Genomic DNA, 27857 nt, shown 5'->3' on the forward strand with positions numbered 1-27857 from the left:
GTCTTGAAACCTCTGCATACGCTAACATTAAAGTGAAGATGTGCCTTCTGTGTATTCAGCAAGTCCATTTTTTGAGCACCTACAAGTGTGTCAGGCTCTGTTCTATATTGAAACTCCAAAAGCGAATAAAGGAAAGTGCTTGATGAATTGCCTCATAAACTACCAAGAGAGACAAAACATAAGTAATAATGTGTGATAAAGGCTCCAATAGAAAAATGTATACAATAAATGAGTACCTAAATGAGGGAGAAACTAATTAAGCCCTGGTTATCAGAGAAGTCTACAAAGTGGAGGTGATGTGTAAGCTCTGCCTTGAAGAAAGACCCTCCAAATCCAGGGAACTAGTGGGCTCATTTCAGAAGCCCAGCTTGAGCAAGAACATGAGGTATGAAAGGCCAATTACTTACGCACCATAATCCCCACCCCTGGAAGACATGAAGAAGAGCCAGATGATCCTTGGTGGTCTAGTCCAGGATTTAGAGTACCAGTAATTATAGGAACTATCAGCATCTGAATGTTTATATGAAATTCATGGCCACTAAAAGGTATGGGTGGGTGTTTCTTTATGTTCTATACATTAAAAAACCTTCAAATCTTTAATTAGCGTCTTTTACTTCCATTATTTAAAGATGGAAAATTGTTTGGCAAAAAATGTTTCAAGTCCAATATTAAGATTATCTTTTGAAAAAGGGAATAAAATGAAACAGTGAAAATCTCCAGCTCTTCCCAGCCTTTTCCTCAGTAGGAGTTAATATCTGGTTAGAATAAGCACTAATAACCTGGAGGAAATACAGTGTTAAGGTTTATATTTTCAATTTTTTATTAAAATTTTCACCACAAATGAATAATTTGGGATAAAGTTTAGTTTTTTATAGTCTGTACTAGATATGATTTGCTTGTCTAATTAAAGTCTATCTACCGATTGTAGTAAATTTGCAGTATTTTAATGTGTCTTTTCATTTCTATATTAAGAACAAAGAACTATGGAACGGGAAAGATAGTGCAGACAATGCTTACAGTTTGGGTAATTAAAACCTATGGAGAGATTTCTTGGCACCTAATCTTCCCCCAGCCTAAGTAATCTGTGCTAGAAATCACACACCAAAAACACCACATAAGATATTTTAGGCCAGTTCAGAGGTTAGTCATTTAAATTTGTATTGCCTGCTTTTCTAAAGCATAAATGCACCAAACAGTATCTGCGTAGAATAGGTTTTCAGTAATTGTTTGCTGACAATATTTTAAGTGAAAGAAGTCATTCCTTAGGGCGGCCACTCCCCAGGGCTGGAGGGACAAAGCAGCAGTGTGGTAGCAGCTATGGGGGGATGTTTATGAAATATTCTCAGAAACTTCGCTTACAGGCAGTATCCATTTCAACTGCATCTCCTTTTCCTATGTGGATTTACTGCTCTTTAAAGATTATTCAGCTTGTTAAGAGCAGACACTTATTTTCATAAAGCTGTGAAAGACAAGTACAAAAAAATGATTTAATATTAAAGAAAAGGAAACTACCTTTTTTTAAGTTGATGCCTTTTTTCCTTGGCTTTTATGTGAACATGACATTCATGCAACTAATAGAGATAATTCCTGCATGTGTGCTTGACACATCAACCCTCTGAAGGAAGGGTAATGCTAGCTGTGCAAGAAAGGTTGATTATTTGGATTTTAAGAAAAATTAATGGGTATTTTGGGGGGTTTTGCAAAAAGATTTGAAATTGCTGCTGTGCAGTGCATAGCTACAGGAAAAGAAAGACGATGAAAATAGATATTCTTGAGGGCTAAGATTGCCAAGATGGAAAGAAGTTGAATGGTTGGAAGGTTTAATCGGTGATGGCGACCCTCTAAAAGAAGCTCAATTTTCTGTAAATAGCAACAATATAAACCATATAGCTTCATTTAATTGAAAAAGGCCGATAATAATTTGGTTATTTCTTTTTTACTAACAAGAAATAATTAAGAAAGGGAAGCTAGTTTTAACCATTGTATACAGAAGGGATTTTGTAGTTGATAACATAATGCCTAAGACGAGAAATGAGAGCTCCATGTGGCATTCTTTTCATTTATATTCCTTTCAGTAACGAAATAGAATCTGTTCCCTACATCTATTTCATTAGAATTTTTGAAGCACCTGTCACCTATCATCGTCAGTTTATATGTATTTCAAGTTTTCCTGATGAACAAATGTAATAATGCAGAGTCCATATGTCCACATGTCTGGGAGGGGAGATTCCACGTGGTTTTTGGCTTACCTGTCTGGACTCCTTTCCCCATTTATTGTTTGGAGTATGTCACCTTCTGTCAATCTAATTACTTCTCTAAGAAACGGCTGTTCTCAGCTCACTGCATGACAATCGCTGCCTTGTGAAGACATCCCAGAAGCCTCTGCAGTCAATTGATCTACCCCAGAAGTGTCACTCTCACATGGAAAGTTGAATTCAGTATACAGACTCACTCAAGATTTACCGAGTTCTCTGAGGGAAGAGTCTCTTTAGATACGTAGCAGGAGAAGCTGGTTTTAGTAGATCTCTTGCCTTATCTTGACATACTGAATAAATCTTTTCACAACACAGTCAGCTGCAAGACACTTAAAATATATGCAGCCAGGACTTCTAGCCCCTGTAAAAGAATAATGATTTAAGTGCCTACATTACCTGACCAATAACATTTGTAGAAGATCAGAGAAGCTTTCAAAGGCCAGAGGCAGAGATTCTGATTTTTCTAGAAAAACACCTGAAGGAATAATGATTATTTATCCAGTTAGCAGTCCCTTTAGTTTATACCGACTATTTATTGCTACGATAAAGACAGACTTAGCTGAATCTAACAGTATTTCCTTTGTCATCCTTAAACAGCTGTAGATTTTTAATATAATAAAGATAAGACTACTCTTATAGTTCCACATTCACATGATAGTATTTAAGTTTATGCCATCACATCCATCTTCAGAGCCTTATAATTCTACCGTAATCATCTGTTCTTGGCAGAAATGTGTTCTACACGCTCTCAGTGGAGGATAATATATTTGAACAATTTTTTCAATGTTCTAGTTATGTGATTATGGGAATTTGGAACTCACTATTAATTTGCCCTTGAGTTTTGTATTTATGTATCTCAAAATGCCCCCCTTTTTAAATAATACAATTCAACTTGAAGTAAGACTATAATATACCCTTCAACATTAGAGATACTTCATTACTTAGATACTAGTGCTGTGCATTGAGAGGTAATGTAGTCAGATACAAGAAGAATTTATAAGGAGAAAATGAGCCACCGTTTCCCGCCCCCTTCACTTCTGTTTCCTTTATGACTTCATGCCACTTGCTTTGTTTGCTTAACAGTTTATATAATTCTTTAGGTACAAAATGAGCTCTTGGTCTAATGATTTTTTAACCCAAAAACTAATCATTGCTTTATTGACTAATAAACATTCCCACTCTAAAATCTGACATCTAGAAATATCAATATTTTAGCCATATTGTCATATTTCAAGTTTTCCTACAGCCCAGTTTTTTAATTTCTCTACCATAATTTATTTCAATGTTAACTCTAACTGCTGTCTTTGCATGTGAGTGAGTGAGATCTATTCTGAATCCCTCACTTTACAAGTGTGGGAAAGCCTGGACAGGGAAAGTACACCCACCCCCACCCCTCCGCTGACAGGAGGCTAGAGGTGTGGACCTTCATGCCTGGCCATGCTGATTTGAGACCTGGCATAATGTTTCCCTAAAATCTTCATGGAAGACGTGTGAGAGATAATGAGTTAACATTTGTGGAGATCTTTCAATAAACTGTAATTGATGTTTGAATTTTTATAAACCAAACACAGTATCTACCCTCGAAAGCTTCATAAGAATATTTAGCACACATGTATGTGCCAGATGGATTGTAATGACAGTTGATAGGCCTCTCCTAGCCCTTGCGTTCTGTTGTCAAAAATCTGCACATCAAAACAACTATAATTTTTACAATATGATTTAATGGCTAAGAGAGTTGGGTGCACATTGAAAAACCTACTGTCTAAATAAGACTATAAATTAATGATAATATAAGATTTTAAATTAAGGGTTTATGTAAGAATATTCCCATTGTGCCTTGCAGAAAAATAGGCAGGTAAATTTTGAAAATCATCAGATAATATTTTCTTCATCTGACACCTTTCTCCATAAGTGAATTTTTATGAAAAATATGTGGATTATGATGCAAGACACTCAAATTATTCTCAAAAACTCAAGGATATGTGGAGATCAAAGCAGAAACAGATCATAATGCAGCAAACAGTTATCACCCGGAAGAATATTATTGTGGTTGAGATAATGCTAACAAAACAGCCTAAAACAGGAAATTAAGTTAGTAAATAAAAGTATTATTGTAATGTATTGTAACATTCTTTGTAGTATTATTTTAAGAACCCTCCCCAAGAGTACTTATTCTGGGTAAAAATGATGGCGTAGATCCATAGTAGGGGGACAGGTGGCCCCACCAATTATAAATTCCCCAAGATTGTAAATGTATATATTATCATCTTGTGTCAAAATATTCATTTTAATATTCAAACATTATACCACATAATAAGCTGTAACCATATGTTTATTTGTTATATTATACCACTATAACATTAATAAATATTTACAGAGCTGCAGTGTATCATAGATGTATCAGAAATGGTAGCTCTCTTAGTTTGATTTTAAGTGAAAATCTTCAGTGCCTCAGAAACTAATTTTAAATGTTACATTTGTTACACATTGATAAGAGCCAAGGAGTTTAAATTGTTAAGACTGACACCCCCTTTTTAACTCATGTTGTTTTATTTATTTTCCCCAATTGCATGAATTAAAGATGGAGTGTTATCTCAGCTTTGAATTCCTTAGCTTGATGTCGCAGATTTTGCTTTATTTGTATGTGAATTCTGTCTTTAATAAAGATGAGCTCTGCTGAACTTTCCATTAATGAGAGACACTTAGGTACCCAGCTCTTTATAAATGATGTTGGTAGTACCAGGAAAATTCTGAACTGTTGCTAGTCTATTAATAATTGACATGGCAAGCTGTGTGATTAATCAGAAGTTTTATGATCTCTAAAAACACAACTTTATCTCTATAAATCAGATGGTGTACAATTAACTTGACAACTGTCAGTTAAAAGGAAGAAAAAAAAGAAGAAAAGTAAAACTCAGGACTCCTGACTCATACTTTTTCTGTTTTAGTGCTTCAATCGTATTTATCCTTCTGTGACAGCTGGGACTAGACCAGATAGACCTACATTCAGGAGACAGGAGGTTGAGGATAAGGCACTGACTTCTCACTTTCATGTGTCAGGAGACAGTCTCAGGGTGATCCTACTCAGCTGGAACCAGTAGGAACTTTTGCTAAGTTTGGTCATTATTGACTTAGTTACCTCTTTTCAGTGTTCCCTGGCTTCCTTGCTCAGCTTATGGAAAGTTAAACTCAGCCACCTTGGCTTTTCGTTCAGCCTGTGTTTATTAGGCAGATAATTTCTCAGTATTCTCAATCTCAGTACCGATTTTTCACAAATAAAGACTTCTAACCAGACTAGACAAAGGCAGTTCTCCTTATGATCGCAGCGTCTGGACAATCTTCCTGGGTGGTTTGTGAGAATATTAGCGGGGTTCTCTTATGGCCTTTTGCTGTCATGTGCACATCCCAAGGGATGGCAGGATGCCATGAGCACCATCCATTATGTTAAACTCTAACTAGAGATCTCTTTCCAACATTTCTGCTTTTGACATGATCACAAATTCTGAAATCATTGTGTAATGCCCTGACTGCTAATTTTTCTGTGGGAAGATAGTGTTGCAATTTGCCACCTTACTTGTATTCTTCTCTAAGTGTCTGTCATGTATGAATTCCCTACCGTGAAATTTCAGCCCTGGTACCATCTTTGTTAATTGACTGAATGTAGCTGTGAAGGGAATATTGCCCTTTTATTTTTTGGTAACTAGTAATGAATACACTATTGAAGTCACGCATGGGTTCTCTCTGTGATTTCTTTACCCTAATGTAAAAAAGCATATGTAATAACAACCTGAAATACTGGACAGCTTGAACTTCTGTAATACTCCCTGAATGTCTCTTACAGCCTCTGTCTAGGTTTGAACTTTCCAAATTATGTATTTCAGACGTTGAGAAAGAAGGGCCTTAATGGCTGTGACAGCCCAGATCCCGATGCAGACGATTCAGTAGGTCACAGCCCTGAGTCTGAGGACAAGTACAGGAAAATTAACGAAGATATTGATCTAATGATCAGCAGGCAAAGATTGTGTGTAAGTACTCGGAACACCCTTCATTTTTTTTACTCTTGATATTTCTCTGAACCTGGCAGGCCTTGAACAAGAAAGAAAACAAAGGCTGTGAAAGCCCCGATCCCGACTCCTCTTATGCACTCACCCCACGCACTGAAGAAAAATACAAAAAAATTAATGAAGAATTTGATAATATGATCAAGAGTCATAAAATTCCTGTAAGTACCAAAGGTAGATGGCTGGTCTGCTGATAACTGCTGCAGTAACATACCTTAACCCTTTCAGTGATGACTTTCTCTAAGAAGCACTGGAAAGTCAAACCGATAAAATAGCCATCTCATCCCACGGGCAGTGCATTTAGAAAGCAAACCCCAAGGGATGCTGAAATTATGTAATCTAAGAGTTGCCATCAAGAAGTTCATTCAGAGGTAGAAGATATACAGGCGGAAGAGAAAGATCTATGCAACACACCCTGAATTTACACAATCTTTTAAACACACAGTTCACACGAGTCACAATGCACTGGTAAAACACTGGAGTCTCCTTCTGAACAAGTTTGAGGTCTTACTATAAAATATACATGAATCCGTACTGAGACCAAATACACGTGTTGAACTGCAGTTCTCTGGTGTAAACTGCCCATCATCACCCAAAGAGAAGCTTAGTTCTGAATAAAGCTTCAGCCCCTTCTCCCTAAACATGGCATTCAACAACAGCACTGAAGGGTTAAAGCTAATGCTCGCTGCAGGGAAACAGACTGCATGAAAACCTAATGGTAAGATTTCAACATGTTTGTGTGCTGGGGTGATTTTAAGGCTTTACCAGAATATACGCTTTGCCTACACCAACATTTTCCATGCTTTAACATTTGGCTAAATTTTGTCTTAACCAAGTCAAAAGATGTCTAACAATCAATCATATGCCTTGCCAGTTATTTAAGAGAAATAACTCTGCATGTATTATTTTGTTTGCCCACATAGAGAGGGGAAAAGTACATACCTTTTATTATATTTTGTCATCAGTCAAGTGATGTTAATTTTGTGACATCAAGTGATGCAACTCAGAGGTTCACGCATTTTCTGAATAACTAATGTTAGTGTCTTAAACCCTCATTGTGTACCAGCTCTTCAGGAGGTAATTAATTACTTCCTCAAAAAAGAACATTTTTCATAAGTTAGCAAAACACTCTCAACCTGAGGATTGGGAGAGACTCTGCAGTGAAAATATGCCTCAGTAATTACAAATACAGATATTTGGGGACGAGTGTTCTAGGCTGAGTCCACAGCTGCGCTCACAGGATAAATTAATGCTTTACATATAGTAACTGCATAACCAACCTGTGTTGAGTTAAATTGTGCACTTTAAAACTTATTTATAAAATGTATGAATATTAAACTTTCCATCCTCCTAAATATGTCTGCTTCCTTTGTTAAATGAAATAATGTCAGCAGTAGAGCTTTTGTTGAATCGGAATTATTAATACACTGTATCATGAAAGAAAACTAAGTGACTTAAATTCTTAACAGGTTTTTTTTAAGATTTTATTTATTTATTCATAGAGATGCAGAGAGAGAGAGAGGCAGAGACACAGGCAGAGGGAGAAGCAGGCTCCTTGCAGAGAGCCTGACATGGGACTCGATCCAGGGTCTCCAGGATCACGCCCTGGGCTGCAGGCGGCGCTAAACCGCTGCGCCACCGGGACTGCCCTCTTAACAGGTTTCATAAAACCAAGTACTACCACAGTGGGCACTTTATCAAAAATAAAATATTTCCTATGAGATGCAATGCATATTATTATACTCAGAATTCTTTTTTTTTAAGATTTTATGTATTCATAAGAGACACAGAGAGAGAGAGAGAGACATAGGCAAGGGAGGAGCAGGCTCCATGCAGGGAGCCCCTTGTGGGACTTGATCCCAGGACTCCAGGATCACGCCCTGGGCCTAAGGCAGACGCTCAACCGCTGAGCCACCCAGGCGTCCCTCTACTCAGAATTCTTAAATGATAAAATGCCCATTGAGATTTTATCTTGCCCAGAAGGAAAGAAATCCCTCCTTTGGGCCAGTTTTTAGTTCTTATGGGCTGAGTTTCACTTGCTGTACAATACACTGGTTTAGAGCTGCTGGGCATAAAGGTTTATGAATATAAGATTGTAGGTGTCTCAGATGGGAGGAATCTCCTGCACAGCTAAGAAAGGGCAGGATATGTACTACTGCGGATCACTCTCCTTGGCCGTGATCCTAAATGTGTGTGAAGTTTTAGCCCCCCAAGACTCTGGGAGAATGCCCATATTTGCACACTGGATCGTTTTTCCCATGCTTTAGGAGAAGGAGGTGTGATGCATACCTGGACTCCCTCACAGTATTTCATCCTGTCCTGTAAAGAGTTCAAAATCAGGATACATGATTTCTTAAGAGGTGCAGTGGTGTGTGGCGGGGGATGAAAACCACATGAGAGTTTATAGGCTGGGCTGTGAGAAGGACTACACAGCTCCTAGCTGTGCCTCTGAGTCTTCATCTCTTTAGTAAGTGCTTCAGTCTCGATGATGAAAAGCCCAGTTTTCGCACATCGCTTTCAGTTGCTGGAAGTAAATTTTGTTGAAAGTTTCCACAGCTGCTAAAACATTTACAGCAGGGCAAGGACACTCTGCCCTTTGTATGTAGAGAGTGTCTCCACCTCTTTAAAAACATTACAAGACTGTTTTTCTATTTCAAAGACCCAGTTTGAAGAGTTTCCCTTTTAAAATAGAAAATCTAATATTGCAATCACCTGTTACAATATAATTTATGCCCATATTCCTCAATTACATGAAATAATTCATGGAAGATTTGGAATCTTGTTGACCAGCATTTCCTCATGTGGGGTTTGCCACGGTTCATGCTGGGCATCACAGCAAGAAAAAAAACAGTTCCATTTGAGGAACCAGGAATTAGGAAATGGGCTGAAGGAAGGAGACGTGGTTGCGAGATTGGATGAGAGTGAACAGGAAGGGGGGGAAGTGGAAATAGTATGTGTTTTCTTCAAATAACAGACTGTGAAGAGAGAGAAATACTGCTATAACTAGGATCAAGGAAAGAGTTCAAAGGAAAAGCTCTGGAGATTATTTATCTGCAGAGGAGGAATGCCTGAAGGAAGAAAAAGATCAAAGGAATTGGTGCAATGGAGCTACAATAGTGAGCTACTCAAGGAAGGGAAGGAGGATGGGGTCTGAACAGGACAGAGTTGTAGGTATACCCATGACCTAGTTAAGGTGGTAGGTAGATGGGTAGAGTGAAGTTGATATGTGACCACCTAGTGATTGCTGTGTTTTATATTAAACTTAGCTTCTATAGATATTGAGATGAGGGTGTAGGTGCTGGAAAGAGAACCAAGAATGATAAAGGTGTAGACATTGTGAGAAATCTGGGATGAGAAAGGGAGAGTACAGACCAGAGTTGTCAGGCAGCCTTGAGAGACTTTGGAAATCAGCAATTGGTGTTGGGTGATTTCTTTTCTCTGCTGGTTCTCAGCAGCCTGGTAGTGGTTGATTGAAAGGTAAGGGAGTATCATTAGTGGCCCAAAACGGGGACTCAGTTCAGTCATTCACATTAAATAAAAGAAGGCCTATTAACTAAAAATATTTTATTAAAAATATTTTATTTAACTTTTTATTGGACTTTTCCTTGTGGTAAGCTTGGGAAAATAGTGGGTTTTGGGTAAAAGTTCAGATACCTTTCTGACCACGATGACTCACTTCAGTAACCATGATCAGTTTGTTCAGGGATGGACACTAAAAGCTTTTTAGCTCTAATACCTGTGTATCTTAAAGCAGGGCTGGCATCGTGGGCATGCGACCTATACAATTACGCAGGGCCCTGCTCTCGGATGCTTTACCATCACCATCTTGAATTTCTTCATAATTTTTTAAAGGGGCCCCACATTTTCATTTTGCCCTGGGCTCTGCGAATTACATAGTAGTCCTTTTTACAGCATTTTATTTAATCACCTAAAATTCCCTCTTCCTACCTGTCTTGAGTGTTCTCAAATTTGGAGCCTGGTCCTGAGATATATGCAAGTTGGGAGTTCCTAACTGCTTTCTGGCTTCCTGTTTTTAGACAAAAAAAAATTTTTAAAGATGCTTCTTAAGTTCCCTAATTTTGAAAAATCAAGAAGAAAACACGTAATGCCAAATTCCTGTAAACATTTATACATTTTTGTAGCCTTTGCATTCCGTAAAATGTTCAGAGCTGGTTAGTCTCTTTATGTTTGCAAACACTTCATGTCTCAGATCAGGTCAAGGGAGGTTAAATAACTTGCCTGGTTCAATGGCAATTTATTACACAACTGGACTGTAACTGAGATTTCTGATATAAAAGCTGTTGTTCTTTCTGAATCTCAGATATCTCCTCAGTGTGATCATTTTTAAGCTTACAATTCAACTTTAAAACTATTTAGCCAGTTCCTAATACACATAAAGGAACCAAGCAAAAGGCAGAATGCAAAAGATGTTAGCCTATTATATAAATTGTGATTTTTTGGGGGGGGGAAATATGCTTTGATAGCAGAGCTATATCTGATTGCTCTTTGGCTGAGAATTTTGCTCTTTCGCAAGAGAATTTTGTATTTACCAAATTGTTTGCAGTTCAGAACGCTGGAAACTGAATAATTCTTTGGAATGACCGTCAGAGTAAGAGAGGAGTAGAGGGATTTTTCACTGAATTGGTTATTAGGGTGGTTCAGATTTTATGAAATAATGATTGATAATTCTTATTTTGGATGTGCATGTAGTCAGAGGAAATGGGCTTTGCTGTCTACCGAGACACAATCAACACTGTAGAATATGCAGGGGAGGGATCCCTGGGTGGCGCAGCGGTTTGGCGCCTGTCTTTGGCCCAGGGCGCGATCCTGGAGACCCGGGATCGAATCCCACGTCGGGCTCCCGGTGCATGGAGCCTGCTTCTCCCTCTGCCTGTGTCTCTGCCTCTCTCTCTATCTCTCTGTGACTATCATAAATAATAAAAAAAATAAAAAATAAATAAATAAATAAAAATTAAAAAAAAAAAAAGAATATGCAGGGGAGAAGTAGTTTTATAGCAGATCCTTACATACCCAGTCATAGTTAAGCATTTATACGCAGTAATAGTGAATATAAGTTAAAACATTTGTAGCTAAAAGATAGCTTTAAAATACCAAACCTGAGTAAATATGGAAGAGAGGAGTCTTTAAGGTTTATTTTTTCCTGAGACCTCAGTCACACCTTGGCATTTAGTGAGCACAGAGCTCATTCTAACATGGATGCTCAACCACATGTCCTGAGAACCCTTTTAGTTCATTATTTTCATGGTTCACAAATAATAAGCTGTTAACATGAAGCCCATACTCACTTCACAGTATGATTTCGGACTGCAGTATTTTATTTCTCTCCAAAAACTTAAACTGTGTGTTACACAGTGATTTAATGGAAAAAGCAACAGGCTCAGTCACCTACTAGTTAGATGACCTTGGACCACTTAATCTCACTGATTTTAAAAGGAAAGGATTATATCTATAGTGAAGGGATGTTGAAAGGGTCGGATCACATAATGTGTGTGAATTGTATGGTGCCTTCTCAGTAAATAATGTACAGTAAATTGTAAGCTTGTACTTTCATATTAGTACAGTGTCTTCCTAAAAATTCTCCTTTGATGAAAAATATTCAATTCATATAATAAAAACTAGACTAAGTGCTGCATTCCCTTACAGCAAAAAGAGCTCTAGCAGCTTGATGAAAGGGGACATTATTTGACCAACATCATAAGCGATGTTACAAGTGATCAGGAGATGGTTGGGGAGGTAGGGCAAGCTGCACAATTAAATAAGTTAGTCAGGGTGGGCTTCCTTGAGCAGAAAATTGAAGGAAGTGATAGAGTTAGCCATAGAAATGAGGCAAGAATGAGGGAGTGAGGAAGAGGACAACAGGAGATCAGATGATGAAGCCTGGAATTTATGAGGCCTTATGGAACACTGGAAGAAGTTGAGCTTCACTCTGAGAAAGGTGGGTGATTCTCACAGGGTTTGGAAAAGAGGAGTGTCATCATCTGATGTGTGCTTTTAAAAGATCGATTTGATTGCTAGATTAATAATAAAAGAAGGGCAAGGGGATCCCTGGGTGGCGCAGTGGTTTGGCGCCTGCCTTTGGCCCAGGGCGCGATCCTGGAGACCCGGGATCGAATCCCACGTCGGGCTCCCGGTGCATGGAGCCTGCTTCTCCCTCCGCCTGTGTCTCTGCCTCTCTCTCTCTCTCTGTGACTATCATAAATAAATAAAAAATTAAAAAAAAAATTTAAAAAAGAAGGGCAAGGATAGAAGCAGGTAACTCTTAGGAGGTGACTTCGGTGATCAAGGCAAGAGGTGATGGTGCTGGAGCCAGAGTATAGCCATTAGAATGAGAGGTGTTTGGAGAGTGGATATTTTTGGAAGTTAAGCCAATAGGATTTCTGGGTAGACTGGATGTCAGGTGTGGGAGAAACTGAAGTCTTCAAGGGAGACTCTCAAGGATTTCATTCTATGCCACTGAAAGCACTGAGCTGTCATCAGCTGGAGGTGAAGAAAGGTATGAGTGGAGCTAGATTGGAGTTGGTTTTGATGTCTGTTGGGCATTCAAGTAGAAATATTGAGGTGGTTGTTGGATATGCAAGGCTGAATCAGGAGAGAGATCTAAGCTGCTGATAAAGGACTTTGCTACTCTTAAATTCAGATATCAAGGAGAAAGAACCACCAACAAAAGCTGAGAAGGAGCAGCCATTGAGGTAGGAGGGAAAGTCCAGAGTTTTGAGAGGGAAGGAGTGACCAGCTGTGTTCAAGTTGAAGACTGAGGAGTTTTCATTGGATTTAGCAACCTGAAGGTTAATAATGACAATGACAAGAGGCTTTTCAGTGAGGGGGTAGGGAAAACTTTAATGGAATGAGTTGAGAGAAAACAAGTGTGCTATATTTACAACCCAAATTACAAATGCAGAATTGCCATTGATGACAATTTATTGTAAGTTCCTTACATAAGAAAGTAAAATATTCCTTCAATGCACACAATAAGTGCATTTCTGGAAATTTCAATATATAACAAAATCCATGTTTCGGTGTAAAAAAAATACCTTGTGTTTGTAGAACAAAATTAGTTCTGACTCACATCATTGTAAATGGGCTTTTCCACACACATGAATGTCCTGTGGGGACTTTTGAAAGTTGAATAGGGTATGAGGTGATTCTTTTTTGTGTTGAACTGTCCCATATTGACAGGGTATACAACATACCTGCCTGCTTACCCAGAAAATACCAGCCATTCACCCCAATTATTGTGACACCCCAAAGTTGTTCCACAGATTTCCAAAGTACTCTCTAGGGAGGGGGTCCACCCCTGTAGAGTACCACTATTCTAGACCTGGAGAATCACTTTTATAGCTCTGGTGGGAATTGAAGAAAGTTTAGTAAAAGGACTGTTTGTAGATAGGTAGAGTTCGATAAAACCCAAAGGAATAGTGAAGTACATTAGGGCTTGCAGCCTGAAAGTTGTTGCCATAGCTAGGACTAAAGGGGCAGAAGATGGAAGATACCAGAGCACAGCAAGATCTAAGTCTGTAGAAGACAGGACCCAAAAAGAGGCATGACCTTCACAGAATGCAGCCTCTGCCAACCTGTGACTCAGCAGGGAGGACGCTACAGCAGGAAAACACCCTGATTTCTCTCCTACTCTCTATACTTCTGTGGGTGCTACCACTGGCCCAGCTGAAGCCTGAGAGCAAGAGGAGCCAAGTGGATGCAGTCTGGAGACTCAGCCTCCTGGGCCCAGAGCAATGAAGAGGGTGGACAGTAGATCTGGAGGGGCAAATAGAGAAGATCTACAACAGTTACTTACTTTGTTTTCTTAGATATTCTAAATAATTCTCTTTGGCCTTTTACTACAGGAATGCAATATTTCATTCATTTGACAGACATTTTATTTTACAGCATGCACTCATATTTTTTGTTGTTTAAAAGGCTCTGGAAATTTGGGGTTATATTCATTCTTTGAAGTCTTATCCAACATTTCTATTTCATTATATAATGATGTTTACCCCAAATTATTTTTTGTTATTCTGCTTAACAAATAAAGCCTTACTATAGAAAGACTGTTTTAATAAAGCACTTCAACATTTTTTATTTCCCTATAAAACAGTGAGGAATCAAAGACATGTAAAAGAGTTATGAAACATTTGCTTCTGTCAATATCAACACGTCCAGGTCATGGAAGAAAAAGAGAATAGGAAAAATAAAGAATAAGAGAGCATAAGCATAAATAGGGAGTCATATTGAAATCACCATCAGGATAAAGAGCTTTTGCAGAACATGACATATGATGCAGGCCAGCCAATCAACCAGGAAAGGAAAGTTGATATTAAGAGTACTGAAAAAAATGATAAAAATATAAATAAAAATAAAAACCTTTGAGTCACATGCAAATAGGCATTTAAACTTACACAGTGGCTTATCTGAGAATCCTAAGAGAATGTTCTGTGTAACCCCTATCTCTAATAGATCTATCAGATAACATACATACACACAAACATGTATCCAATTTATAGTAATAATGCTGTATGCTCTGACACCATGAGTCCTCTTACAATATATTCAAGCAGTATTTTCATTTATTATGTTAAAAAGGAATTATAAGTATGATTATCCAGTTAGTGCAAGCAGAGAAATAAGCATGATTTTGCTTAAATTGCTAATAATAATACCAAAATATCAATAATTGGGGCCTGATTACTCTAATTTGATATCCACACAACTTCATTTCACTAAGTATCTGCCAGCTTTTCACTTGAGATAGAAGTCTTGCCATTTGCCAATGTCCACGCATCCCAAAATGTGAAGTGTAACATATTCTGAACTATCATTTTATAAAATGAATTATTGAATGATACATGCTCTGTTGAATTCTGTATCTTAAAATGTCTGTTATCTTTAGAGTTACTCTCAAAAGACAGACTTTTAAAAATAATAATTAAAGTATATGTGCTATTCACATGCCTGGAGATGATTTTATATCATTAAACTTCTGCATAAATATGCTTCAATAAGCAATTAAACCGAAGACTCTGGTTTGCATTTTAATCCTCCCGTTTCTCTGTGAAGTCATCACAATCATGTACCTTTGATCTTGCAGTCATTTCTGGCACCAGATTCAGACATCACAAATGAACAATTATTACTTAACAGAATGGAATTCAAAGACAATGGAGTCTAATGAAATGGGGCTTTGTTTTAAACAAAAGTGAAACGTTTTCTAATAGTTGCAAAGAAAGAGTTCTAAGCACATTAAAGAAATCAATTTATGATCTGAACATCTTGAGAGCTCTTAATGGTCTTCTAGACACCAAGAAGCTTGGAATTTGAATTTTTTCTTGGAAAGGTAAAGGCTGTATGACTTGAGGGCTTCTGTTTCTCTTCTTTCCTTTTACCTATATATTTTTTTTCTGCTCTACAGGCTGTTCCACCTCCCAATTTTGAGATGCCAGTCTCCATCCCAGTGTCCAGCCACAACAGTTTGGTATACAGCAACCCCGTCAGCTCACTGGGAAACCCCAACCTTTTGCCACTGGCCCACCCTTCTCTGCAGAGAAATAGTATGTCTCCTGGTGTAACACATCGACCTCCAAGTGCAGGTAACACAGGTATGTCTTCATATGGATTCAGTGTTAACAAATCATTGAAAGGAGCCACTCTTGGCAGAAAGTATATTTTATCACTAACATGTAGACTTCTCCAGTTTTCCATTTGTTATGTTCCTTCATTGCTTAATACCCTTAGGTCTTCCACCTCGTTAGCCTGTCTTTTGAAATCTTTCATAATCTGCTATTTATCTGTTCAGACTATCACCAATCTCTCAGGTGGCTATATTTTAACCGCATACTTTCTCAAACAGAAAGTCAAATATCCTGTTTCCATTCTTTTCCTTCTGGTCTTCTCCCACCTAAAATGCTATTTTCCCTCTTCCTCTTAGCCAGATATCACCTCTTCTGTGAAATCTTCCCCTGTGTCCTCTGATAGCATTTGTGCCATGTAATTATTTATTATTTTGGTCAAGTTTCATTTATTTATACAGAAACTTATACCACAAAGGACTTAAAGCAGAAAAGAACTATGATAAAATAGTGTAACTTATGAAGTATAGAATAAAAACAAAACTTAGAAATGAAATTAAGAGCACATCATAAGAACATATATACCTGCCACAAATTTGTCTCAACATCTCTAAGAAATCCCAACTGTTGTTCAATTCAGTGTCCCAGAGAAAAGAAATTATTGCTCAGGAAAAGTCACTTATTCTTCATACTCAGATCAAGCAAAATACAATGTGATGGGTGCTATATTGAATATGTGTCTATTTCCCCACTGGATTTAAAGAATCTTAAAGGGAAGAAAGTCCTCCTGATATGCTAGCTTAAAAATCAGAACTAAGTAAATGTATATTGAATATAACCAAATAATTCCTTTATATTTGCAAAAGAAGCACCAAAAATAATAGTATTTCTAAACCATATATAGCAAACCATTACATATTACATTTTATTTTTAAAAAGTGCTCCATATGAAATTTTTAATAAGTCTTAGGCACACATAATTGTATTAAATGCAATTTATTCACAGAATTTTTTCCTTGAGAATACTTCATTATCTGCCTTTAATTAAAACTAAACATGTATTACTGTTTAGTGCAAAAACTTTATATAGAAAATATAATCAGAATCAGCCAAATAATAAAATCTTGATAAATCTTGAGTCTGAGAGATGTATATAAAGGACTTCATTATGCCATGCTCTCTACTTTTGAATATGATTAAAATTTTTCATAAGAATTTTCAATAACCATATGTTATTTCTTTCAGATAATATTCAAAGGCAGTTGAATTTCCTGTTTGATAAATTCATGCTCGTTTATTTTTTAAATTCCATACTTTATTTCCAAAATATTATTTGATTGGAAATAATAAATGTTTCTTAAAATATAATGAACATTTTCTTCAAATTCCAAAACCAGAACTAACTAATAATTATAGACTATCACTTAGTATCAGTTAGAAAATAATCCAGCTGAGGGACACCTATGTGGCTCAGTCAGTTAAGAATCTGACTCTTGATTTCAGCTCAGGTCATGATCTCAGGGTTGTGAGGTAGAACCCCACATCAGGCTCCATGTTGGGTGTGGAGCGTGCTTGAGACTCTCTATCTCTCTCCCTCTGCCCCTCCTCCTCTCCCTCTCTAAAAAAGAGTCCAGCTGATATCCTATTCTTTTAAAAAAAATTTATTTATTTATTCATGAGAGGTAGAAAGAGGCAGAGACTTAAGCAGAGGGAGAAGCAGGCTCCCTGTGGGCAGCCCGATGCAGGACTTGATCCCAGGACCCTGAGATCATGACCTGAGCTGAAGCCAGTTGCTCAACCACTGAGCCACCAAGCACCCCAGCTGATATTCTACTCTTTTGGCTAAAACTAACAGTAATTCTTATATTAATATCTTATTGAGGGGCACCTGGGTAGCTCAGTTGTCAAGCATCTGCCTTTGGCTCAGGGCGTGATCCTGGGGTCCTGGGGTCAAGTCCCATATCAAGCTCCCAGCAGGAAGCCTGCTTCTCCCTCTGCCTATGTCTCTGCCTCTCTCTGTGTGTCTCTCATGAATAAATAAATAAAATCTTAAAAAAAAATCTTATGGAAACATCCCAGCTGTCATATTTAAATATTGCCAAATTTTAATATACTCTTAAGTTAGCAGTGAATAAGCATATCTTTCTAAATTTGTAGTCAGTGAAACTTACTTTTATTATGTCAGTAAGGAAAATTCAGGTAGTAAATGAGATCATTCACTATGGGTAGATTCATGAAATGACCAAAGTTCTGGACAATTAGCATTTTACAAAATTAATTATATAAAACATATTCTCAAAGAATTAAATATCAAATGTATGGCTATTTCAACATATAGTAAACCTTATTCCTTTTTCTTCCACTTTCTATAAAACATCCAAAAATAAAAATTCAGAGACCATTTAAACACTGGATTTTTTTAATGTAAACTTTCTTAGGATCCTGCAAAATGTCAATGATTGAATGTAGGTTTAATGTTTGAGCACAGCATGTCATAATAAAACAAATGTCAGCCATCCAACTTAGGTAATATTCAAATTTAGGACCCTTGGGAGAGCCAAAATACATGGTTGCTAAAGGTAAAATGTGTTGTTTTGTGGACCTTTAGCCTTTTCTCCTTTTGATCTTTCTTTGTCTTTAATCCGTAGGTGGTCTGATGGGTGGAGACCTCACATCCGGTGCAGGCACCAGTGCAGGTGAGTGGAAACTTCTGTATTACAACATGGATCGTTGTTCAGGGTTCCTATACTAGGTGATTTGCAGGAAGTAAGTGTTGAACAAAGTACAGAGATCTGTGAGATGCATAGAAAGAAAAATGGCCCCAAGAATTTCTAAAGGATTTTTATGAAGCAGAAGTGGATGGATAGTAATTTAGAAGAAGACTATTAACTAGAATTTTTCTTAATCAAACCTCAGCTAGTCCACATAATCAGAATTGAGGGCTCTGATAAACCAATTTAATACTAGATACTATCTCTGAACTCAGAAGTACCTTTAGCAAGATTTGCCAGTCAAGTTCTCTGTTAATCATTTCATGTTAAATGTGAATCTCTTTCCACCCAAAGAAGTACCAAACTCCTATAACATTTCTTTTTTTTTTTTTTCCTGTAACATTTCTAAAGGAAAATACATTTTAAGATAGGAGGGAGTGGGACGCCTGGGTGGCCCAGTGGTTGAGCATCTGCCTTTGGCCCAGGACGTGGTCCTGGAGTCCCAGAATCGAGTCCCACATCAGGCTCCCTGCATGGAGCCTGCTTCTCCCTCTGCCTATGTCTCTGCCTCTCTCTGTGTCTCTCATGAATAAATAAATAAAATCTTTTTTTAAAATAATAAAATAAAATAGGAGGGAGTGAGGGGCACCTGGGTGGCTTAGTTAAGGATCTGCCTTCAGCTCAGGTCATGATCCCAGAGTCCTGAGATAGAGCCCCACGTAGGGCTCCCTGCTCAGCAAGGAGTCTGCTTCTTCCTCTTCTTCTCCCTCTCCCCCTCCTTCCTGCTTAATGCTCTTGCTTGCTTACTTGTACACACTCTCTCTCTCTCAAATGAATACATTTTTAAAAATGTAAAAAAAATAAATGTAATAAATAAAAAGGAGGGAGTGAGATTTTAAACATTCAACAATACTGTTAATAAAATAAAACCAAAAAATAAAAATAAAATAAAATAAAGCCAATTTTGGCATTAAAATCAACTCTTAGAGAATATGAAAATAGTGTATCCCCAAAAAGCCATTAAATGTATTTTAGCTCTTAAGAACTTCTCCTATGGCCAACCATCTTATAGTCACACTTCTCCAGGGTTTCATGTTAATTCACATTGTTGTGATTATTGAGATATTGATGTCATTTTCAGTGCAGAGGTAAGACAGCACAGTAGTTTTTAATGCTAACCGCAGTTACTATTGGCATAACAAGTAACCATGGTAATTCCTGCAGCTGGAACATGCTATACATTTAAAATAGTAGGAGACAGGCATGAATGACAGAAGGTTATGTTTGAAATGTCAAAAAAATTCAAGCTTACTGAAATATCCGTGGACAAGCTAATTAAAATATTTTTCCAGGGTCATATATAATAGCCTGCTAATTATAAGAAAGAAGATAAAGAAAATCAGCATACAAAAACATTTTTAGAAATGCATCCATTTGGGGGTAATGTTTCTCACTTCTGATATTGGCTCTTCACTAATTCACTAGTGCTGAAGAAAAACTATTAGAACTACAGAGTGAATTAACAAACAGAATCAATGGCACAAACTTCCTATTTTATCTGCCTTTTAAAAATTAGATAGAGTCAAAGTAGTGAGTAAACTTGATATATTATTTTGCTGGACATTGAAATGAAGTGCTCATTTTTTCCCCCCAAAAAATAGTTTGAGGCTTACAGTCTCAAAATTACAAAACCAGTTCAAAGCCAGAGCAACATTGCTTGGATTCGAGTCTCTGCCAAAACTCTGGTTAGAGAGAATGGTGGGGACCAAGAACTAGATTGTCACAAAGACCAAAAAAGAGACAACTTTAAAAAATGGTTTAGATGTTATGATATTTTCTCCAGTATTTCAGTGCTCCACCAATAGTGGTGATAAAAGTTATTAGATGTAGTAAAAAACATATGGGGGGGATGGGTTACTCAGCCCTAATGGAAATAGACTCTTGTTTCTGCTTAATAGCTAGAATGCTTTAGGATTCTCTATTGAAAATAAGAAGTGTTTGGTTGTTCAATTATGTTGTCATTGTCAATTCTCTGACAGCCCACTAAGTTTAATGGCCCTCCAGGGACAGAGAAGACACTCAATCTTGTAAGTGTAAAAGTTAGCCACATATATGGCTATAGAATCACTGAAGTAAAGAAGTCTTATGAGCTTAGCATATTTATCTTCCCACATCAAGACCTTTGCCACAGACATGAGAATCTTCTATTTCAAAGATAGAAGGAAATAAAAAGAAAGATGCTCAGTTGCTCTACCCTGATGATAATAAGCATTATATCTGGATGAATGTATCTCATAGCCATGGGCATACAACTTTCCCAGTTTCTATATATTTGTGAAAGAGTTACTTCCCCATTTATTAAAAATAGAGGAAGAAGCCCTTTCTGACTCTGGTTCCACAGAACACCTGTTGCAGATGCCATTTAGTAGACTTCAGCTTAGCTGTCGTGTCCTGCTACAGGCTCGGTCATCTTCCCCTTCTTTCTCAAACCCGCCAGTATCATGTGTCAAAGCTGAATATATCTATGCTGATGTCAGAGAATCACATAACACCAGGGGAAGCAAGCCAGCCAGAATGTCTCTGCATTTTCAGAAAAGAAAACTAAAGCAAAATTGCCAAAAGATATCTTCCAAATTTTGAGTATTGCCATTGAAATTCAAGGTCTCTGATAAAGTTAGAAAGTCTGAGGCCAAGGGCACATAATTAAATACTTTTCTGTCTTTGTAACTTTTTTCAAAATCACATCATCTCAACTTGTAAAAAGGGGATAGTACCACACAGAAAGGAAGTAAGTTTTAGCAATTAGCATGTGCCTATAAATACTAAGAGATCAAGGAGATAAGCATTCTCTTTTTCAGCTTAGCTCGATGATAAAGTATAACAACTTTCCCATCAAGTCTTAACCAATTCTGCCTCCAAGGTATATCCTAAATCTACTCCTTTCTCTCCATTCCTGTCTCATTGCCCTGGTTCAGGCTCCTAGCAACACTCCAGGACTGTTTCCAGAGCGCCCTAATTTGTCTCTCTGCTTCACATTGCATCCCCCTCCAGTCCCCTCATGACTGATTAGCCTTTCTCAAAGGCTTAAACTAATTGTAGGTCATCATTCATGTGCCTAAAGTCCAGAAATGGCTTCCCATCTCTTTCAGAATTAACCGTGAGCCTCTTATCTCTGGCCCAGCCCTCCTCTCCGGTCTTAAACCTTTCCTTCTGCCACAGCCAGCAAGAACCCTGCACTCTAATAATAGCATGCATTTAAATTGCCCTTACTATGTGCTTTACAAAAAAGTAACTCATTTATTCTCATAATGGTTCTTTAAAGTAGATATGCGTGCTCTGCCCTTCCTACAGGGAGACTGAGACAGAGAGAGGTTAAATAATGGTCCAAGGTAGAACCCAAGCAGTGTATCTCCAAAGTCTGTGCCCTTAACCACTTCACTGTGCTGCAAACAGTGTTGAGGCCACTTGCCTTTTGTATGCATTCCAATTGCTCCTTTCCCTCAGCTGATTTCTTGCTCCTGAGCACTCCTTGTCATCCCTCAGCATTCAGTTCAGTCATTCAGGAAATCCTTTCTTCCAGAAGGAATTATGCATCTCTTCTGTTTTCTCCCACGGAAGCCCGTGCCCACGTCACTTACCTCATTGCATTGTAATTGCAGTGTCGGGACACGCATTTTTCTTCTGGACACTCAGCCCTGAGGGGCAAACTCTTTCTTACTGAATTGGTATTCCCAGCTCAAGACATAAGAGATAGCACATGGCAGATACTCAGTTAGTGTTTGTTAGTTGAATAAAGGAAAAATTGATCTACTAGTCACAGATGTTTAATAATGTTGATGTGAAACAAGAATACTTCAAAGAAATAATGTAATTTTAAATATGAAAAAATGGAGCCTCAATCTGTAATTCACAAAATAATATATTCTTCTGACACTTACACATGAGTGTACAAAATTAATCATTTGATTAAATGGTGGGGCACCATTGGCCAATAAAGTTTACTAACTTTTCTAACATACCTAATAGAAATTCTAAAGAACTGATGATACATAGCAGTAAACGATATGTGGGTTGGTACCTCAGAGCATCACAAATCACCTTTTAAAATAATAAGCCTCTTATCACTTAACTGAAACAATTTCACAGATGAAGGGAAACTAATAAAAAAGTAACAGGATGGCATTGTACTCTTGGTATAAGGGAAGTATACAGTAAGTCATAATACATTAGTAGTGGTGACATCTCTAGGTTTCAATTCACAGTTATTCATCCAATACTTAGTCCTTTTCTCTCAACAACTCAAATCAAAAGTCACTGCTTTTTTATTTTTTAAAAATGTTTATTTATTTATTTATTCATGAGAGACACAGGGAGAAAGAGAGGCAGAGACACAGGCAGATGGAGAAGCAGGCTCCATGCAGGGAACCTGATGTGCTACTTGATCTGGGGTCTCCAGGATCACGCCTTGGGTTGAAGGTGGCATTAAATGGCTGAGCCACCCAGGCTGCCTGAGTCATCACTGCTTTTTAAATTACATTTTGTCATATCTCTGTAATTAAAGCTTTTAAAAACATGCTAATCTTAGTGGTGATTGATGATTGAAGATCAAATTCAGTTGAATTTTCATAATCATTAGATTTAATAGAAATAAGAGGTAAGCATTCTCTTTTTCAGCACAACTTGATGATAAAATATAGCACCTTTCCCGTCCAGTCCCTGAGCTATGCCTTGTGTTGGCTCCTTTTCAGGACCTCTTCTGCGTGTACCAGTCAATGTGGTACACACCAATGCCTTGTGTTGGATTATTCACTATCCTATTAGTACCCTTTGTTTGCACTTTGATAACATAGTTGCTTTTTATTAAGTAGAAACCACCAGTGTGCTCAAGGATTCATGATTGAGACGAAAGAAAGAGAGAGTAAGGGAAGGGAGAGAGAGAAGAAGAAAGGAAAACCCTTTAGGAATCTCTTTGAAAATTTAAGAGAATTTTACAATCTACATAGCTATTTGATGATAAGGCAAAGGAGATTTATGTATATTGGTTAATAATTTTAATTGGCATTTATTGTAAATTAGATATAATTTTATAAAAAAGAAACCAACAGCTGTTTCCTTATTTTGATTGTTAATTGTTTACTATTTTATGCATTTGGTTGTCAAGCATTGTCACTTCTGGAATGCTTAATTTATATCAGCTAAATACATGGAAACTTGATGGTGGCAGTGTACTGCTGTGGATAAATCACTGAGGCGTGAATAAGGAACCCTAAGCTTCTAGGCCCTGAAAGGACCTTCATGTAGCATAGCCTTAGGCTGTGACTTTGAACCTTTGAACTTGGTACTCACACTGGGGATAAGACACAGATATCTTTACAGGCAATGTTTTATGATTATATAATCATAGAACTTCACTTATATGACTTTTTTATAATTCATTTAGTCTTGAAAAAGAAAAATTTAGGGACGCCTGGGTGGTTCAGCGGTTGAGCATCTGTCTTTGGCTCCAGGCATGATCATGGTCCCGGGATTGAGTCCCATATCAGGCTCCTTACAGGGAGCCTGCTTCTCCCTCTGCCTGTGTCTCTGCCTGTTTCTCTGCGTCTCTCATGAATAAATAAATAAAATCTTAAAAAAAAAATTTAGCATAATATAAAATAGGACTGCGAAGAGGAAAAAGTCATAACAATGTTTAATTATTGTGTACCAGTACCATTGTTTTGCAAGTATTTGGTTTTGAGGATACTTATCAAAAGTTTCTTGGCTGACTTTTTTATCGGCCAAAAAACTTCTCTGCATTTCTTACTCACTGATTCAAAGTGTCACTAACGTAGTTAAAATTTCAGTCTAAAAGGATTGGCTTTAACAAGCTTACATTTTTTGTTACCTAACCGTATACAGATTCAGACAACGTAATATTCAAGAAAGGGAGATGGATATCATGTAGTTGCACTCAAGAAAACTATTTTAACAAAAATATGCTAACAAGTATAAAATACATAACTTTATAGTACTTTTTACACTACTGCTAAGCAGCATGTGAAAAAAATCCAAATTAATAGGTGGATTCTTGTTTTGAAAGTAATATTCTGCAAGTTTGAATTATTCTGAATAAAAATTCTGAATTTATTTGCAATTTTACCTTGGGAGTTCACCCAAAACATAGATAAAGATCCATCAGCATTTCTTTATTATTATCTATGAAATTAAGTAACAGTGATATTTTTAACTCAAACCAAGGTTATTATCTAGATTTATTAAAGGAAAAAAATACTTAGTCCTTTTAATTGGATGATCTACAGCATATGATACTTAGCCATTGCCAAAAAAATCAGTATCCATTTCCCATAAACAAGACCTGAAAAATTATAAATAAAGCTGTACCGTGACGCCATTTTCTAGGGGCTGATATTGAAGTGGAAGAAGCAGGTCAAAGAAAAGACTAGTGAACAATATTACAGGCTAGGTCAGGATATCAAAAATCTGCTTTTGACACCTTTAGTTTAACTTAATTCATAAGGAGTTTGATTTCCACAGGGAAAAACAAAATTTCAAATTACAGCTCCTTGAGCGTTCAGTAGATTTTTTTTTTTTAAGATTTTATTTATTTATTTGAGAGAGAGAGAGAGCACAAGCAGGGGCCAGGGGCAGAGAGAAAGAGAGAGAGGCAGACTCCCCACTGAGCAGGGAGCCCAATGCAGGACTCAATCCCAGGGTCCTGGGATCATGACCTAAGCCAAAGGCAGACGCTTAACCGAATGAGCCACCCAGATACCCTGAGTGTTTAGGAGATTTTAAAGCTCTTTATGTATCATGATTTCTGACCTCATAATTTGTATGTTTTGTATCCCCATCTTCCTATTATATTCAGTAAAGCAATGTGAAAATTTGCCTCTTTGCTCGTATCCATTGACCTTACCCAAGAGCATGATTGATCATAAAACTTTGGTCATTTTTAATATTAATACAAGCAGTTTAATATTTCCTCCTAAAATACTAGTTTTATTCAGCATTTTTCTTTTTCCTCATACACAGTTGGTTTCTCTTGTCCTTGTTTTTGTCATCACTGTAAGATTTTATTCGGGGATAATACAGAAAGAAAAGCTCTTTTCAAAATCATTACTGATATGAAATTGTGCATCAATAGACAGTAGATGCTGAAGAAGGGATGTGGTCAAAAAAGCCCCTCTTTTGGAAATCAACTTTTTACCTACCAGGGACTTTTTGGGGCTTCAAGGCTGTTGGCCAAGAGTATAATTTGCTGTTTTTAGACAGACTTTTGCCAGCCACTTAAATTTTACAGGTGGACTTACATGGTGTGTTCACTCAAATTTCGATTCAAAGAGGACTATAGTCCTGATGAAGTCTCTGAAAGAGTAAATCAGATATATTCCTTCAAACTAAAGGAAATTATATTGTACCAAACAGTTTCAATTTGTAATCTATTATGTGTCCAGAGGATGCTTCAGTATCCACTGGGTTTACTTATTATCATTCCATTTTAATTGTTTTAACTGAATTTAATATTTAACTTGTTAACTGTTTTACTAAACACTGTGCCCTTCTTTCACAATTTCTTGACCTTAGACTCCATTTACAACGTCCATATGCTAAAGAACTGATTATGCCCTATTTGTAGTATGGGGGGGAAACAGCCTGCTATATTAATATAGGTTATTATTAAGATATTAATAATAGCAAATCTAAATCTGTGGTCAATTTACATATTCAAACATAACATTAATTTACATGACAATCATGAAGGAAGAACCTTTAGTTTAATACTAAGCAACTCAGAGATAACCTGGAAAATCGTGGAGCAAAATTTTTGCACAAGCGGTAATTTGGGGAAATACTCCAGAGGCAGATATTCAGAAAAATAAAACAACCAGTGAAAATACATGGTATCTAAGTTATTTTAGGGATGACATTATTGCCCTTGAAAAGTCTGTGAATACCCATTTTATAGGTATTGTGAAAATTAAGTGAGGTAATGATGCAAAGCAGCACCTAGCACAGTTTCTGCACCAGAGTAAGTGCTTGTTAATAAACATTAGCATTGTCAGTATTATAATTATCTATATTCTTGATTTCCTAAGTAAAAAGTGAAGCTTAGTTTAATGCAATCCCAGTAATATTTATTAAATGTGTAGCAAGCGAGTAGTGCACTAGTAAGCTTCACAGAAATGTCTCCCGTGGCCCCTACACACAAGGGTGGGAATAAATAGGATATATTAAGAAACCCGAGGCAGAATAGGAGTGCAATGCAGTGCAGTGCAACACATTTCACTTTGAACATTATCATCTTCTAATGTGTTTGCAGCAGTTGTGTAAATGTTAAAACCACAAGTAATTATTCTTTCTCTTATGTCACGTTCTCTCTAATTTGTACTGTCTCAATATTTTTGTTTATAAAAATGACTGAAAGAATGAACGATTGTGTCAATAATGAAGACACCCCCTCATTTTTAGCAAAGAGACAGCCCCAAAAATCTCAAGAAGTGAACAATTAAGTGAGTCATAAATCTATCATTCATTGTTAAGTGGAGTTTTTTTTTTTTGAGATAGCAAGGTTCAGTATCATTTTTATGATGCAATTAAAAACTATCCCTTCAGCAAATCAGTACTCAAAGTAGAATGATATTTTGAGTGCCTTTGTGCATTGAAAACATCAGGTTGTCAAATTCTTCCTTATTTGCAAATGGAGTTTTTATTCAGAGAAATACAAGGATACATTCTAAATCTGAAACATCTGGCTTTTGTAATAAAGTAGTGGAAGCAGCTTGTGTTTTGGATTCAAATCAAAGCTGTCCCTTACTGACAAGTCACAGAAGCTCCTTGAACCTCAGTTTCCTTATCTGTCAAAAATTGGGATGATAATGCCTGACCCACATGACTGTTAGGACAAACGAGGGACTGGCTTGCCAAAACAACCCTGCTTTGTGATCCAGACTCTCAATCTTTGGGAAAATAATTCAGTAATAAGTAACATTTCTTTACTTCTGCCTCATAGTCCAGAGCCTGTTGTGTGTGTTGAATGTTCAATGTTCAGTATCTAGTTGGCAGATAGATTGTTAATTTCACAAAAGATACTAAACAAAACATGTCCAAGAAATATCAAGGACAAATGGAGTAGATATGAAATCCGTGAAGGTCTGGTTTAGCATCAGGGTGACATGGTCAAGCAGAAGAGGCAAGCTCTTTTTAGAATGTCTACTGCCCTCTAACTGGTAGAGCCATGAATAGTTTTGG

General features: G+C 37.1%; 1 protein-coding gene across 50 annotated transcripts in view; it reads left to right on the plus strand.

The window, feature by feature from the left end:
- The window catches only part of MEF2C (myocyte enhancer factor 2C), a 169880-nt gene that overhangs the window by 120213 nt on the left and 21810 nt on the right, over positions 1 to 27857 (plus strand). For 33 of the 50 annotated variants that reach the window (XM_072736806.1, XM_072736815.1, XM_072736840.1 and 30 more), the window contains 3 exons: positions 6137 to 6280; positions 15741 to 15927; positions 18546 to 18593. In XM_072736806.1, coding sequence (XP_072592907.1) covers positions 6137 to 6280; positions 15741 to 15927; positions 18546 to 18593 — 379 coding nt within the window. Of the gene's footprint in view, positions 1 to 6136; positions 6281 to 6339; positions 6478 to 15740; positions 15928 to 18545; positions 18594 to 27857 lie in introns of all 50 variants that reach the window. The other 17 variants (XM_072736813.1, XM_072736826.1, XM_072736847.1 and 14 more) reach the window with 2 other exon arrangements.

This window comes from Vulpes vulpes, chromosome 14 (assembly GCF_048418805.1).
Source record: "Vulpes vulpes isolate BD-2025 chromosome 14, VulVul3, whole genome shotgun sequence".
In the NCBI taxonomy this organism is placed as follows: Eukaryota; Metazoa; Chordata; class Mammalia; order Carnivora; family Canidae; genus Vulpes; species Vulpes vulpes.